The sequence below is a fragment of the Acipenser ruthenus genome, chromosome 7 (assembly GCF_902713425.1).
Source record: "Acipenser ruthenus chromosome 7, fAciRut3.2 maternal haplotype, whole genome shotgun sequence".
Taxonomy (NCBI): domain Eukaryota; kingdom Metazoa; phylum Chordata; class Actinopteri; order Acipenseriformes; family Acipenseridae; genus Acipenser; species Acipenser ruthenus.
This window is the reverse complement of record NC_081195.1, coordinates 26766613-26784513: the sequence shown is the minus strand read 5'-3', so window position 1 is coordinate 26784513 and position 17901 is coordinate 26766613. Positions and strand designations below refer to the sequence as shown.

At 42.4% G+C, this 17901-nt stretch overlaps 1 protein-coding gene across 1 annotated transcript; it reads right to left on the bottom strand.

The window, feature by feature from the left end:
- Positions 1-1290: 1290 nt before the first annotated feature.
- Positions 1291-15783, bottom strand: LOC117414729 (zinc finger FYVE domain-containing protein 1-like). The gene is made up of 11 exons (XM_034024503.3): positions 15512-15783; positions 11436-11940; positions 10116-10333; positions 9787-9893; positions 9216-9324; positions 8241-8338; positions 6998-7115; positions 5484-5654; positions 4970-5153; positions 2964-3062; positions 1291-2259 (listed from the first exon to the last, which is right to left on the bottom strand). Exons 1-11 carry the CDS (start codon positions 15629-15631, stop codon positions 2027-2029), a joined length of 1962 nt encoding a protein of 653 aa, XP_033880394.1. The 5' UTR covers positions 15632-15783; the 3' UTR covers positions 1291-2026.
- Between the last annotated feature and the right edge of the window lie 2118 nt (positions 15784-17901).

Below are 17901 nucleotides of genomic sequence, written 5' to 3'. Positions count from 1 at the left end.
ATCAGAACCCACAAGTCAACCATTACATGCCACTTCAAAGAGCTTTTCATCTTGCTAGCAAACAGCATCAGAGGAGAGAACGAGGGAGCTGGTTCTTTGAAGAATATTTCGAGCTGCAGCCTGACCAAACTGAAAACAAATCTCTGTAAAATGTTTTTTTTTCTCATTATGCCAGATCAGTCTGTCTATACACTGTGCAGTTACACAGCGCTTCATCTAGTTTGACCTGACGAAAATGCAGCAACAAAGCGAGCAAGACCAGCTACTGTAATATAAAACAGTTCATCATTAAACAGTTTTAGATACTGTTATGTTATTTTTGTTTGTTTTTTTTTAAATCTGTGATCTTTAGTTGCTTTTGTGCATTTTCCTTTGCAAGTGAACGGTGACATTAGGGCCTTAGCGAGCTCTATATACTGCACTTTTGAATACTGACTTTGGATACTGTTTGAATCATGGAAACTTTTTTTTTTTTTTTTTTTTTAATCTTTTGCTAAATTGCATTGCCTTCACATTTTACAAAGTTCTGTGCATGGGTAACATTTTAATTTCATTATGCTGTTAGGTGGTTAACAGGGATGTTTACATACTGCAACAATATGTACCAGATTTAAAAGTATGTACTGTATTACAGTCCATGTGTCATCTCATTTGACAAGTGATATTTTCAGAACCATATCGTTGTTAATTAAAATACTTCTGTTTAAAATATAGCACTGTACCAACAAAACCAATACAGCACATCTAAATGAAAGCCTGCTTATTTTAAAACACAGTCCATTCAGCTATGTGTTTCTGACATTGTATCTTTTTTTGTGTTCCCTGAAAAAACAGACAACGGTTGGAACGGGCCAAAATGAAATAATCAGATATGCGTCACAATCATTTAACCACAGTCACCGAAGTCAAATTTTATAGGGTCGGATATGAGAGTGCCGACTGTAGTTAAAACATTCTTCAAGGAGCTTGTAACTGTTTTTACTTTTAAAAAGTAATCTGTTACGATGAACATTTAAATTACTGATATGAGAAATGTTCTGTATCTAACAGTGGATCCCACGCTATGGTAGCACCACCTTGTGGCACAAAGCCAAAATACCACTTAATAGTCTTTAAATTCCATGAAGACTCACTGCCATTAACAATCTCATTTATAAGCAATTACTCCTGGATTCCTCCACTGCTAAACGCTGTTAACAAGCAAGTTTAGAGACAACCTGCTGTCCCGGAGCATCTATGCTAGAATATTCATGACACTTCATGCAAATAAATCAACCAAATTAGCATGCGTCATTTAAAAGTATTTATTATTCATATCAACTCATTACAAAAATGTTTCATTCTTTTGTGGCATTTCTTTAAACTTAGATAAAAAATATACAGCTGACTTACATACCAAAGCTGGAAAAAGAAAGGTGCATATTATTATTATTATTATTATTATTATTATTATTATTATTATTATTAATAATACATACTAATTACTATGTACATAGAAATGGATTATCCAAAGCAGTTCTTGTTTTATGTATCACTGTACAAAGATTAACTAGTTAACCATTTCCCAATTGTGTATTCATTATGTTTTCTATTTTGCATGGCTTGAATTCAAAACAGCAACAATATTAAAAATGAATCAAACCAACCTAATTAAAACAGGGTGAACTTTCACAATCCCTGATAGAACATTCTGTCCTGACCCCTTGTTAGCTGTGCTGGGAATCATGTCTATGGTAAAACCTGTTGTTGCCTGTGAACAATGATTTCAGAAGTGCTCTGTGGGTTCACACTCTGTCTCCAGATTCTAACATTAAAAAGTCAATGAGAAACCCAGCAAAGGTTTATTCTAGAGTTTTTTCTTGCCTCACTGAAACCCAACATGCTTCCTGTATTTTCACCAGACCAGGTTTTATGTTTTTTCTAAGGTCTGAAAAGTTTGAACAACCAGTCCCTGGGCCTATCAACAGCAACAGAAAATCTGACTCACTTTAAAAGGGAAAGCTAACACACTGCCCAAGTGGCTTGCCTACAGCTCCCCTTTGTTCTGGCTGCAGTGGATGCAGACCCGCACAGGGTGGTCCCAGCCGCGGGACGGCACTGGGCGCCGCTCGCTCGAGCACTGGGCACAGAACCCGCCCCCGCAGGCCCGGCAGTGGTGCTTCGACATCCTGGCGGAGAACGCTTTACTGCAGTGCCCACATTGCTGGATCTCGTGGTCTGGTACCCAGTAGTCAGGCCGGGCCACTCCCTTCACGAAACCTGCACACACAACAGAACAGGATAAGAAGCAATCCTCTTTTAAAATGCAGGGTCAGTGCAATATTACTGCACATGTACAGGGGGTGGACACACACTTCGAAACTCCTGCTATCTAAGTTAAGCGCTTCCATGCGTGAAAGTCAGAAAGGCAGGGTTAACAGCAGCCTTTTTGATTGAAAAGAGCATGTTGGCACGGCCAGTGGTGCCAGGAGCACCATCAGTGGACCAAGGAACAGTGTGAAAGGGGTCCACTCAGAGAGGTCAGCATGCACCCTCTTACCAGTACGGTCTCCCTTGCACAGATCCAGCATCCCGCAGACTTCAGTGTGGAAGCCATCCTCAATTCCCTTGATAACCCAATGTTCTGTTAAATGGCAAAACCTTTTTGATGCTGTATTTGCAGTAGTTTTGAGTAGTTCTAAGCGCTGTTAAATATAGACTTGTATTGATTTATTTCCACACCAGGGGCATTGCTGTGAACTGCTCTGCAAAGCTGCCCACACTTTAACTGCTCCAGCATTCATTCGGGTTAGTGAATTGCCACAGTTTTCTACTGCGGGTTTATTTGGTTAATACTTAAATTATATAAATTCACCAGAACAGCATATCACTAACAAGTAAGAGATGCTGTTTAATAGCAGACCAACTGCAATCTCATTCTCCTTTCTGCATCTTCTGAAGGGGTTACATTGGGAGATCCTTACCGAGAGGATAGTCCATCGCAGTAGAAACAAAGTCCACCGTGCTCTGAGCCACCTCTGTCACCTTGCGAGCCATCAGACCCACCGGTTCAGTCCTGGGAACTACAAAATGAAAACATTGTGTCACTAGAATAATCTTACAGCCTGATTATAGAGGGGGGAGGCTGTTTCACTTTACAGTATATTTTATAACTGTAATAAACTTCAGGTGTGTTCATCTTCTTTTAATGTGATTTGTGCCATTCCATGTCAGGTGGTTCCAAGATGGTTGCTTTTAAAACATGTCTAGTACTTGGGATCCATAATAAGCTATGTAATACAGGTTTAATACACCCCCTCACAGTGGGGAGGCTGGGACACTGTCCACATGAACTGTGGTACTTGCTCCCACCTGGTATGCAATTACTCCTCAATTGTGTGAATGTCTACTTTCCTATCTCTCCAAATGTCTAGCAGCAGTTTGTATTAGACCAGGAAGAAACAGTTTATTTCTTTCTCTCAGCACTGCTGAATAATCTGGGACGTACAGATTTATGTAAAGCAGAGACACAAAAGATTGACACAAGAAAAAGGGGTCAATTATAATGCAGCCAGTAAGGGGCAAGAAAATAGATTTTCCTAGGTAAGGACTGCAGCACTTCACATTACCTATTGGGCAGTAAGATTGCAGAGAGAGAGAGAACGCTGAGAGATCGCAGTGGGAGTGAGAGTGCAAGGAGCGAGTGCAGTGATAGAGATTGCTGTGAGATCCAGTGAGAGTGCAGAGAGAGAGAGAGAGCGCTGTGAGATTGCAGGGAGAGTGAGAGTGCAGAGAGAGAGAGAGCGCTGTGAGATTGCAGGGAGAGTGAGAGTGCAGAGAGAGAGAGCGCTGTGAGATTGCAGGGAGAGTGAGTGCAGAGAGAGAGAACACTGAGAGATCGCAGTGGGAGTGAGAGTGCAAGGAGCGAGTGCAGTGATAGAGATTGGTGTGAGATCCAGTGAGAGTGCACAGAGAGAGAGAGAGAGAGCGCTGTGAGATTGCAGGGAGAGTGAGAGTGCAGAGAGAGAGAGAGCGCTGTGAGATTGCAGGGAGAGTGAGAGTGCAGAGAGAGAGTGCTGTGAGATTGCAGAGAGAGAGAGAGTGCTGTGAGATTGCAGGGAGAGTGAGAGTGCAGAGAGAGAGAGAGAGCACTGTGAGATTGCAGAGAGAGTGAGAGAGAGCGCTGTGAGATTGCAGGGAGAGTGAGAGTGCAGAGAGAGAGAGAGCTGTGAGATTGCAGGGAGAGTGAGAGTGCGCTGTGAGATTGCAGAGAGAGAGAGCGCTGTGAGATTGCAGGGAGAGTGAGTGTGCAGAGAGAGAGCGCTGTGAGATTGCAGGGAGAGTGAGAGTGCAGAGAGAGAGAGAGAGAGCGCTGTGAGATTGCAGGGAGAGTGAGAGTGCAGAGAGAGAGAGAGAGAGCGCTGTGATTGCAGGGAGAGTGAGAGAGCAGAGAGAGAGAGAACACAGAGATCGCAGTGGGAGTGAGAGTGCAAGGAGCGAGTGCAGCGATAGAGATTGCTGTGAGATCCAGTGAGAGTGCAGAGAGAGAGAGAGAGAGAGAGAGAGAGAGCACTGTGAGATTGCAGGGAGAGTGAGAGTGCAGTGAGAGTGAGAGTGCAAGGAGCGAGTGCAGCGATAGAGATTGCTGTGAGATCCAGTGAGAGTGCACAGAGAGAGAGAGAGCGCTGTGAGATTGCAGGGAGAGTGAGAGTGCAGTGAGAGTGAGAGTGCAAGGCGCAAGTGCAGCGATAGAGATTGCTGTGAGATCCAGTGAGAGTGCAGAGAGAGAGAGAGAGAGAGAGAGCGCTGTGAGATTGCAGGGAGCGTGAGAGTGCAGATAGAGAGAGCGCTGTGAGATTGCAGTGAGAGTGAGAGTGCAAGGAGCGAGTGCAGCGATAGAGATTGCTGTGAGATCCAGTGAGAGTGAGAGTGCAGGGAGAGAGAGCGTAGTGATAGAGAGTGAGAGTGCAGTGACACCATCTCATCTCACCGTCGCTCCCCCCTCCTCCTTGGCGGTAGCAGGAATCGCAGACGCGGACAAGCGTGCTGCCCCAGCCCCTCTCTGGAACCGGCATGGTCTTGCTGGAGCAGGCCTGGCAGAAGCCCTCCCCGCAGGCCCGGCAGTGGTGCTTCCTCTCGGGCTCTTCAAACAGCTTCTTACACCCCGAGCAGGCCTGCAGACAAGAGCTCCTCATCAACACAGCATCACAAAGAGGTACCAAACATACCTGCATCCTGCCTGTATTCACTGACTGATGTCCTAAATAATAAGAGATACCCTTTAAAAAGTTTACCAAAGTAAAACCATTGCAAAGTGTAAAATATAAAGCAAAGTGAAAGCATGGTACAGCACAGGTAAGCATTGTAAAGCTCAGAGAGGTATGCTAAAGCATAGCAAACCATGATAAACTATATTAAATGCATTGTATAGCCATGGGAAAAGCATGAATGTGCAGAATGACCGTGGTAAACCGTTAGGAGAGAGAGAGAAATAGATTCCTTACAGTAATGTCTGCATTTGGTCTCCAGTAGGGCGGCGCCACCTGGTCAGTGATCCAGGCTGTGACAGCTTTGGTGGGTCCTGAGCTGTAATCAGAGACAGACTGGATCACGAAGTTCATCCCGTCCAGCATGCGCTGCGCTGCGTTCTGATGGTCCGTCAAGAACGTCTCGCTCTGAAACAGAAAGGAAGGATGTCAGTTTCAGTACTGAGGTGGGCACTTCCCTTAAACATGGGATTCAAAGTAAAAAGTGAATTTACAATACACTGTCTTTCCCCTCATCCATTCAGTTATTGAGTTAGCAATCAATGACAATGAAACAGCATCTAATCTGGCAGCGTACTTCACTATAAATCCTGTTGTGACCTATCCTATATTTACTATTATTGTTTTCCAATTCCGATAAAGATATATTTTAATACAAACAATTCTGTTCTGTGCATTTAGCATAACACCGGTAAATCAAATGGCAAAAGATAAAATGTGCAACTTCAGCTTTAAAAATGTCTGGTAATACAAGATAAGCAATAAACAACAGACGCTTGTCCATGTAAAAAAGCCTCCTGCTTCAGGTATAAGAGCAGAAGACCATGTAGTATCATTACTCTTATTATGGGTTATAGGATGTCATATGCCTGTGCCTAAGGGAATATCATTACAAGTAGAACTAGCCGTTTACATATTTAGTGTCGCTACAAGCCATCCTGTAAATATAGCTGTATTTTGTTCATGGTGATCACAGAATGTGCCCATTCCCGTGTAATATGTAGCTCCCTGTGAAAATTCACTTTTCTGAAATAGTGTAAATAAACATTTTTTTATCACTTAAATAAATAATACAGCATACGTTTGCTTTACTGACGCACTACCTGCTACAAAATCATCAGCTGCTTTGCTTTAAAGATTAAAAATATTTCTGTGAAAGATTGCTCTGTCCAGCACAGAAAGGGGACATTTCACATCATGTCTGGTGATTTTTTTTTTTTCTTTGAAAATTCAAAAACAGAATGTCTGTTTTTGAATGTGTCATAAAAAAACAATTCTACAATTTCTCATTTACTGTTGTTCAGGGAAGCATTTAAATATTTAGAAACATTTGTTGTATAGTAACTGTAGAGGAATTATCAATTTTGAATGTGACGATGCTATTTTTTCTGTTTTGATAAATATTATGTTGAAACATCTATTTTTAGACTATAAAGTGCTGTGAAATAAGCCATTTATAGCAGAAAAAAAATCCAGCCCAGCCTATAACCCCTGCTTTGCCGTTTAGCTACAAAATCGAATCACAGCAAACTTTTATTCAAACAACTGGCTTGTAAAAAATGAATGTTGTTGATGTTTTCCAGGGAATACTGCAAGTGGCTGAGGTATGTCACCAATCGGTTTGGAATCGACTTTGAAGGGAATTCCGGAATGCCTCAGGCATGCTGTCAGCAGTATTGACATTGAGAATGGCACAGCTGACATGGTTGTATGGCAGGGGTCTGGACAGTGCGAAGGCAGCCGATCCTCACCCCAGGCCAGACGTGCTTGACCTCGGGCCGCACCACACAGCTCTCCGGGTCCTGGTTCCCAATCCAGTACTGCCGGCTGCGGTAGATAATCCCACAGCAAGGGCACTCCAGCACGTACCTGAGAGAACGGGACAGCTAGGTCACGGACAGGCATATTAATAAATAAAACAAAAAATTCACTTCTCTACTGACTGCGATCAGCCCCACCACAGCTGTATATACAACTGACTGCTGTGCGCCAGGCATCCATGGGCCAGATTCACTGCCACTGCCAGCACTTAACAGGCTGCTTGCTAGCAAGCTATCTCATCTGAACCAGTTTCAAAAAATTTAAAGACAGAAGGATAAAGTTTAATAGAAATCCACTCAGCCAGTCTACATCATTAAAGGATAAACGTGTTATTTTCCTAAATGCATTTTTAAATTATTTTTTTTTTAAATTGGATTTAGCAGCTACTTAGATTTGCTTTGTGAAACGAGCCCCAGGTATCTCTGATATCTGTGCTACTGAGCTCTCTTTTAATGATGTTACATTGTGACAGGCGCCTGGAAGGCTTCATTGAAAAACCAGACAGCATTTCATCTAATTTAGTCGCTGAATTCAGCTGGTGTCAAGCCCCAGGTTGTGTGTTTGCTGCGAGTGTCTGGGGACCTGATGCTGGCCGATGATTCAGCAATACCCTGCTGATCAAGCTGCTACTGTCACATGATCAAGCTGCTACTGTCACATGATCAAGCTGCTATTGTCACATCTCACACCTGCAGGGGCTCTGAAACAAACAGGCTTGTTCTGTCTGGTAATAGCCCTCTCTTGACTTAGTACGGTGGGTCGATTCCAGTTTGGGGGACATGTGTAAAGCACATTTTTAGAGATGAGCTCTGGACCGCACTACAACCACAATACAACACTTCCCCTTTAAGAAGTTGTTTTCTTCATGTAATTGGTTTGGAGTATCTTGCCCACATGTGCTTGGCTGGGTGCATTCGGAGATGGAGGACAGTGAGGGTGGGGGTATAACATGAAAATAGCATTGGTTAATGCTGGTGCACATCAGCTCAGAAGGAGTATCTGGTTAAAGAACTGTATGTGCAAAACTCTAAAGCGTAATATACGCAAGCACAACTACAAGACTCCCACATCCCTGCCAGCGGGGGTGTGTACCCTGAGCAGGAATAACAATGATACTCTGATAGGAATCTGATTAGAGTGCATTAACATACGGCTGAAATAAATGTCACCTACCCTGACCAGGCATACATGGCCAGTCCAAGCCAGGGATTCTCATTGGACGCTGATGTTTTAGGGATCACAATCACCTCCCTGCCTCCTTCGTAGCATTTCTGAGAAGAAAACGATTCCAACAGGGATTAAATATATCCATGTTGACCCCCCCCCCACCTCTTCAATTATTTGTTTTGAAATTTATAATGGTTTTCAAAGGTTTTGTTTAAATGTGCAACCAATATTAAACAGGGCAGCAGTGTGGAGTAGTGGTTAGGGCTCTGGACTCTTGACCAGAGGGTCGTGGGTTCAATCACAGGTGGGGGACACTGCTGCTGTACCCTTGAGCAAGGTACTTTACCTAGATTGCTCCAGTAAAAACCCAACTGTATAAATGGGTAATTGTATGTAAAAATAATGTGATATCTTGTAACAATTGTAAGTCGCCCTGGATAAGGGCATCTGCTAAGAAATAAATAATAATAATAATAATAATAATAATAATAATAATAATAATAATAATAATAATAATAATAATAAACAACCACATCACATGTAGATCGACTCAACTAATGTTCTGAGAAATGTATCTGGATGTTTCTAAGGAATGTATCAGTCATAAACAGCATCAGTCAGGGTCTCCTAAACACCCCCTCACCCCCATCTCGACCGCAGGGTCAGTCAGGGTCTCCTAAACACCCCCTCACCCCCATCTCGACCGCAGGGTCAGTCAGGGTCTCCTAAACACCCCCATCTCGACCGCAGGGTCAGTCAGGGTCTCCTAAACACCCCCTCACCCCCATCTCGACCGCAGGGTCAGTTAGGGTCTCCTAAACACCCCCTCACCCCCATCTCGACCGCAGGGTCAGTCAGGGTCTCCTAAACACCCCCATCTCGACCGCAGGGTCAGTCAGGGTCTCCTAAACACCCCCTCACCCCCATCTCGACCGCAGGGTCAGTCAGGTCTTGTCCGCCGTTCCCAGTGGCGGTTCTTACCTTACAGATGAGCACCTTGTTGTTGTACTGGTGTGCATACTGGCACAGGCCCTCAGCCAGGTGAGGAATGTTGTCTCTCAGGTGATTCATGCCATTCTTACAGCGCACCCTGAGCCACACAACACAAGCACAGGGAGTTACACTTATTAATTAGGATTGCGCCTGTGCCTTTTTAACAAATGCTGCAAAACATGAAACGTTTGCTGGCAAGAAATATTCACTAATTTCGCTTTTGTTAAAAATCTGCAAAATATACATGCTACAAAATTACTCAATCCAGTTTATATACAGCATATGTATAGTTTACAAGGGCAAATATTTGTTGCTTTAAATATGTCCATTGTGAGACATCCACAAAATGAAGTTGCTGCAGATATTTCCTGTTTGCAGTACTTGAAATACAGCTATGACCAAAAGTTTTGTATCACCCGATAGAATTTTCATCATAAAGTCAAATTAAACCTGCTAAATAATATTACGCTAACATACTGAATTACATATCGCTCTAAAATTACATAAGCGTTCTAAAATGATGGAAAACAAAACGAAATGCAGTGGTGCCCCAGCTTACCCACAGCTCAGACAGACGGAGGAGCAGGTGAAATACTCGTCAGGGAAGAAGCAGTACAGGTTGATTTTCTCATCCGAGATCTCTCCGCAGAACCGCTCACTCAGAGCCTGAACGCAAACCAACACGAAAACAAGACGCTGCCATCAACACCACATTTAAACTGAGCATCACGTCTGCATGGAACTTCTGGCATTTGCACCTGAATACGACTACAAAAAATAAAAAAGCCATACTTTTACTATACCTCTGTGCTTTACAATGATTGCCTGTGCTTTACCATGCTTCCGCTGTGCTGCATCACACTTTTCTCAGGGTGTGCTGGTGTTTACCTGCAGTGCACTGTAGACGATGGCAGGGGGTCTGGGCGAGCGCGTGGCTGTGTTGCTCACTTGCTGTTTGAGGGCGCTCAGCAGCCCTGAGTAGTCTGTGGGGGGGCTGACGGTCTGCGTGCCCACGTACTGCACGGAGCTGAACGCCTCGGTGGACAGCCCCAGCTCGTGGAAGCGCTTCTGCAGCAGGATGTCTGCCTGACCGGGCGTGCTGCTCTCTGAAACACACACACACACAAACAGGCGAGTTTCACCTGATCCAAACCGCACGCAGTCACTCTGCACTGTTCTGTATGTGTCCTGAAGTGGCAGATTAAGTTAATAGCTGGGTTTGCTCGTTACAGAAGAACGTGGGAAAAGGGAACGAGAAGAGGGCGTTCAGCACTCTCTTCCAGCACACCATCTGCCCCTGCTAAGAGCATCTAATTAAACTGGACAGAATCTCATTTTCATGTACGTTTTAGATGCTCCTATTTTTTATTTACTCTTTGTGCTTCCTACATTCTGTTCTAAATTGTACTCCCCTCCCATGTATGGCCTCTTGTCTTACTCTGTGTTAAATGTGAGACTTGGGTTAGCTTTACACCATTTAAAGTTCCCCTCTTTTTCTAAGCTGAGAGATTTCATATTTTTAACCTGTCCTCATAGCTCACTACCGGTAGCCATAACAGGAATGAGGAAGTATGAGAGAAAACAGAAGTTCCTGCAAAGCTACTGGACTTTTCAATACAGTTCAAAGCACTGTCCCAGGTTGTATAAAAAACAAAAAACAATACAATTCAATATTCGAGCAACGGAACTCAGAACTAATCAGAATGACTGGAAATATCATACGTTAAAATGCTGTTACAATCACGTCCCCATTGGATCCTATTAGCAGTAACTACACTTACAATTTCACTGAGTGTAGATCTCTCACTCAGAATGTCAATGGCAAAGAATTCATAACTTTTAAACCACATAATCTACATGAACAGGGATGGAAATAAGACTCCTGTTGAACAGCAGTTTTCACTTATTCCAGGCTTTATTAGAAGCTTGATTAGCCACAGTGTATCGTTAACAAGCTCTGGTGTGCATTTTTTTTTTCAATCTAGATTTAATAACTTTTAATATGTTTAAGTGTTCGGGGGCTACCTCTAATCATGATGGGTGTGTACTTTTTCTTGCACTCTATGTAGGACAGACCCAAATCATTTCGCTCACTGGCTTGACACAGCAAAGAGTGAGCGATAATGAAATCCACTCTCCGCTTGATTCGAGGGAGCCACTGAACGCTTCCACACACACTTGAAGCGGTCCCTGTGCAGCAGCACCTACCCCAGCCGAGCAGCCTGGTGCGGGAGGTCTCTTGGAAGACGATGATGGCTGGGCCCAGGCTAGACAGGGGCACCTCTAGCCCGCAGCGGCTTGAGAGGGCACGGAGCTCGCGGGTGAAGTGGCGTAGGTAGGCGCTGGAGGCGCTGCCCAGGAACTGGAACATGTCGTTGTGCAGCCGCTCGGCCCGCGTGCGGTAGACCACCACGTCCGACACCGCCAGCACCTTGAGCAGCAGTCGCATGCGCTGGTTCTGATTGCCGCTGGCGCCCAGGAGCCCCTCTGTGTCCAGCGCCACCAGCCCCAGCGCAGGCTCAAAGGCCGCCCACACCCCCACGGTGCAGGAGTCCTGCAGGGGTGAGGTGGGGAACACCTCCTCCCCTCCGAACAGGCAGTGGTTCAGCGTGTGGGACTTCCCGTCGCCCGTGTTCCCGAAGACGGAGAGCACCTTGACCCCCTCCACCGCCCGGCAGTCCAGCCTCTCCAGGAAATCCAGCTCATCCTGTACCTGCAGAGCGGAGGGCAGTCTGTCTTAAAGGGGATGGCACTGCCAGCAACAAATGCAGAGTCTGGGGTTTCAGAGCTACAGGAGTTTGAACTATCAGGCCCCTGGTAAATCTGCTCTGAATAATTGTACCTTTTTCCCTCGGCTGCTCTTGGACTTGCATAATAAGAAGTATTATTAGTTATTTAGTTTTATCAAAAATTAAGCATGTTTGTTTACTGTACACATATTACGGTCTCTTCAAACAAGCAAAAACAGCTTTCTGTTAAAAATAAATGCAAAACTTATAAATGCATTCAGTTCACCTCAACATTACAGACTCGATGTAGTATAACTGATCAGATACGCAGATTTTTTAAAAACGTTTCTTCAGTACCGGTGTAGGGCCGAATGTTATACACCGTCATAATGTGGTACACGTACCAAAACATGACCTGTGTAAGGTCAGAAAAGTCTTTTAATGCATGTGCCAGTTTATGTACCTTTTTTGGTTTTTTCAATATATACACTGATAGCGGTACAGCCTACAGTACAATGCGAAGCAAGAAATAACAACCCATGATGGCACACGGAACACAAAGCCAGAGCACTTGTAGGGTTTTTTTGACACTATTTTTTGGAATGCACACATTACAGTAAAGATGAATTAGACTTTTTAATGGTAATTTATTTTAAACTGTTGGAGAACACTTCAGGAAAATGTGAGATTTACTAAATGATGGTAATACATATTATATTTTTTTTACTGAAATTATTTTATTGGCTATATTTACTTTAAGGTAAACAGGGAAATGTGTACATGTTAAAGAATACAATGCTGTACTTGTATTTGACCATCAAAAGGTTACAAAAGGCAAATAGTTTGGTTTAGCTAAACAAACACTTTTCAACTAACAGGATTCTGCCTTCTACAATCTGAGCAATATGTAGACTAGGTGGATCAGGGAATTTCCAGAATTCTTCCAGTGGATTAGCCAATTCCTTGAACAGTGACTCAAAATAGTATTAAACCTGCTGGTCTGTGATACTTGGGGAGGGACACTGGCTTCCTGTTTTACCCTCAAACCACTTCCCTATTAAAATAACCTGATATCCCTGGATACATGACTGTCCACTCTTCAAGAGAGGATATTATCCATTTTCTAGGAATAACAAAAGAGGGATTGGGAGATTTAACACCCATTGATCCTGATCAGAATGCTTGTGTACTGCACACCTGGATACCCCTTTGTAGATAACCGTCCCCTCTTTAAAAACAGGAAAAAACGTTTTAATAAGACATTCCATTCCACGAGGGCAGTGACAACCGGCTGTTTTCATTTATGAAAAATGCAGAATGATGACATTTTTTGGAATGCACCTGAACTAAATATTACGACCTTTGTCAGGTCACCAACATGTTAAGTCACTTCCTGATGGTTTCTGAGACACAAGGCTTTGACACTGTGCCAATGGCAGCTTTGTAACATTGTCGCAAAGGGTTAACTTTCCTTGTATGAGAGCCACAATCAAACCTGACAGAGAATCCTAGAATACAGTTATGTCCTGAGTAGGGAGCCAATTATCTCTTAATCACCTGAGAGTAACACGACTGCAATACGGCAGCCCCTCAGCTCACAGGTGAAAGTAAAAGGTACTGTTAGATTTCATCATCTAACATGGGTCATGAGAAATTAGCAGCTGAAGTAGCGTCAGGGATTCTTAATTAAAAGATTTCATAATTACGGACTAATGGTTGGAACAAAGACCTGGACTGGAGTTGCCAAATTGGCTTAGCACTGCTGCTGCATCCCTAGTAGGGGATAACTACAGGCATTGGTTAATCATCATTATCATGTATATATCAGGACTGGTGGGGCAGCCAGTCAGTTTAGCAAGAAGTGAAACAGTGTGCAGAACCAGGGCACCATGGGAATGCGAATACCATCACAATAAGACTATAGCAGGGCAGCCATTCGTCCAGGTGCTGTGTTTGTTAAACCACACCCTAAATTACTTAACTGAACCAATTTAACCACTATCTACGTCTTAATCAGCAATTCTTGAATTGATAACCTGTAAATCCTGGTGCGTAGTTCACTCCTGTATTACATTACATGACATCACCCACTAAGGATATTTATAACTACAGGCAGGCCAAATCTATGGATAATAGAATTCCTCTGGAATCGCAGAATCCTCAGTCTTCAAAGGATCGTCCTCATATCGAACAGATTGCTAAAGGGACCTGGAATATATAACCAAGCTGTTCGCTTCTAGTTGTGTTAAATTGGCACATTTTCCTGCAGATTTGGACTGCTTCTATTTAAACACACTGTAGGTGACAATGCATTAACCTATTGCCTTTATTTTTCTCCATGTGTATCAAATCCTATCTTTGCCCACAAATGTGATCATTTAAAAGGCAATTGTACCTACTTTGCACCCATTTAACGTGATCTTAAAAACGACATTAACTTTCAATATTTATCACATCTCTTAATGCTAAACAGACTGGAGTGCTTGAAGATTGAGCTGATAATAATTCCACGGATGCACACTTGGGAAATTAGTGGGTCTGATAGGATTCGAAACACATTTAACAGACGCGTGCGTTTCTGTCAATATTCCCTTTTGGGAGTTCCAGTAAGGGTGAAACAACTTCTCTTGTGAATATGTCATAGATATATTCATGGTCTTCACCTAAAGGCAACATTTCCATTGGACGAGAAAACACACACACACACACAATTGCAGCGTGTTACAACAACGCATCTCCTCAAACACTGAAAACACCCAACCCACTGTACTAGATGTGTGTTTGACAATAACATTCAACCATTTAAACGCGCAAATCATGCAAGGCAATGGTTGTAATGCTATTGTTTGGCAAACACACATCTGCTTTATTTTTATTTTTTTGCAACTAAATGGGAACTTTGAAGCAGTATTCGCCAATACATTTACAATAAGAAATAAGAGGCAAGACTAAATACGATCAGCATTTCTTTATTTTTGGTGAAGGCTCACTCGAGTCCCGCGTCCGTGTTATCACACGTGATGATGACGCAATGACATAAGCCTGGGTTGGTAATGTCATGGCAACAAATTAATGAAATCCTTACGGTTGTGTTGTTTTCCTAAAAATAGCATGTTCGTTTAAATTGCTGTATCCGTTTTAATGTCCCGAATTACTTGTATTGTTGGAACAGTGTGATTTTTAAACAGACTCTGCCACTTTTGTCTCTCTCTCCCAGTGTAATCTCAAGTCTATTGTTGTCGTTCAGTGTTATAATATTGTGTGTGTCTATAAATAACTCAAATATGACTATTTTAATAACATAAAACTGACAACCAAACAAACCCCCAAACCCAGTTTCGCTTTCGGCGCGGTGTGTAAACAAACAGAAACTTAATACAATAAATAATAATGTTTTGAAATTAGACATTTCTTCTTTGACTTAATAAACAACAGCCCGTGTGATTTGTTGTTGTAGTACCGAGAAACACATTACGTCCGATACATTGTGTGGGTTTTGCTGTTTGCTGTTTATTTTGAATACTCTGTGTACTAATGGCATATTATTTCCCCTACCTGCAGATTCTCGTTTTCGTCCACCAAGAGGAAACTCCTGCCGTTTCCCGCCTCCTCGCCCTCCCTTTTCGGTTGGTATAGAGTGAGCTCCTCCATTTCTCTGAGCAGAAGATCTGACATGGCGATTCACACCATTTGATCAGTTTGCCATCCTTGTCAAAGTTGATACCATGAGCACACAAACAGCGTATCAGTTTCCATGTTTATTTCCCACAAGCCCCAGCAACAATACAGCAAGCAAGCAAGAGGTAGAAGATAATCACCACCGTGTGTGAGGAAACTGCGCCACCCAGCGGGGATACGAAGGAATGGCCAGATGCACAGCGGGGTCTGAATACATTCAGCCCAGGACTACTGTAAATACATTTCTGTCTGTTGGCCAGTCCAAGGCGTTTTAAATGAAAGTTTATAGAACGGGAATTCTGCCTACAAGTATTGGCCAATAGACATGTGGCAACAGACACGTTAATTTCCGCAAACATACCCTATGGTTCTGTAGTTCCATTAAAGTGAAACAATCTCCTTATTAAATATTTCATTTTTAGCGTCACTTGTAGGCAACACTTCAATCTTATAAATCATTCGGCGGTGTACCGTTTCAGTGTAGAAACTGCTCCTGTTCTGCAGTGCAGATATCAAGGCCACACACACATCACCCATCCACACACCTTGCTAACCCTCCTGCGTATGTTTGCTGTAAGGACTGCTGAAATACCAGCATGTTTATACGACGTGTGTATGTCAGTAAAAAGCTTTAATAAACTAGTTGTAGACTCAGTTAACAACATTTATTACAGAGCCACATAGTCTCCCTCACTCTCCTGTCCCAACCACCCAGCCCCTCAATTTAAAGAACAAATCACCAATCAAAACACACTATATTACTACCACGTGTCAGTTTCAGCAAAATAACAATTAAACAATACGTTAACAATAACAATATCACTAAGCGTTCTGTGATTTTGCTGTTTAATAAACAAATACAAAAGCAGGTATAATATCCTGAAATGTGTGAAATGCCTTCTCATTTCAGGATTCATTTTACACTCAAATTACATTATTTTGCAAGAATGACTCATTTACAATTTTTTTTTAAAGTAAGATAGCAATCTTTTCGGTTATAAATTAATTTGTTTAGATTTAATTAGAACTAATCTGCATATTTTGCGTATTATCAAAATAATCCATTTGGCATCCATTTTTAATTGAATAATGAGAAGCTAAATCATTTTGCTCTTGAATCACAGAACATCTATTATGAACAATAATTCCTTTCTCTCTTCTTTAAATATTCATGAGCCATTGCCATAAATAACTTGTCACAGCTTGTATCCTGTACAGTAATGTGGATATATATATATATATATATATATATATATATATATATATATATATATATATATATATATATATATATATATATATATATATATATACAGACGTGCTCAAATTTGTTGGTACCCCTCCACAAAAAACAAAGAATGCACAATTTTCTCTGAAATAACTTGAAACTGACAAAAGTAATTGGCATCCACCATTGTTTATTCCACATTTAATAGAAATCAGACTTTGCTTTTGATTTTTTATTCAACATAATATTATAAATAATAAACCAAATGAAAATGGCATGGACAAAAATGATGGGACCGCTAACCTAATATTTTGTTGCACAACCTTTAGAGGCAATCACTGCAATCAAACGTTTTCTGTAGCTTTCAATGAGACTTCTGCACCTGTTAACAGGTAGTTTGGCCCACTCTTCCTGAGCAAACTGCTCCAGCTGTCTCAGGTTTGATGGGTGCCTTCTCCAGACTGCAAGTTTCAGCTCTTTCCATAGATGTTCGATAGGATTCAGATCAGGACTCATAGAAGGCCACTTCAGAATAGTCCAATGTTTTGTTCTTATCCATTCTTGGGTGCTTTTAGCTGTGAGTTTTGGGTCATTATCCTGTTGGAGGACCCATGACCTGCGACTGAGACAGAGCTTTCTGACACTGGGCAGTACGTTTCGCTCCAGAATGCCTTGATAGTCTTGAGATTTCATTGTGCCCTGCACAGATTCAAAGCACCCTGTGCTAGGCGCAGCAAAGCAGCCCCAAAACATAACCGAGCCTCCTCCATGTTTCACTGTAGGTATGGTGTTCTTTTCTTTGAAAGCTTCATTTTTTCGTCTGTGAACATAGAGCTGATGTGACTTGCCAAAAAGCCCCAGTTTTGACTCATCTATCCAAAGGACATTCTCCCAGAAGGATTGTGGCTTGTCAATATGCATTTTAGCAAATTCCAGTCTGGCTTTTTTATGTTTTTCTTTCAAAAGTGGAGTCCTCCTGGGTCTTCTTCCATGGAGCCCACTTTCGCTCAAAAAGCAACGGATGGTGCGATCAGAAACT

Excerpts from the sequence above, each read along its gene's own strand:
- LOC117414729 (XM_034024503.3), bottom strand. The coding sequence starts at position 15,631 with ATGTCAGATCTTCTGCTCAGAGAAATGGAGGAGCTCACTCTATACCAA. Across the intron at positions 11,941-15,511 it reads ACGAAAACGAGAATCTGCAG|GTACAGGATGAGCTGGATTT; the intron begins GTAGGGGAAATA and ends TCCGCTCTGCAG. Across the intron at positions 8,339-9,215 it reads ACAAGGTGCTCATCTGTAAG|AAATGCTACGAAGGAGGCAG; the intron begins GTAAGAACCGCC and ends TTTTCTTCTCAG.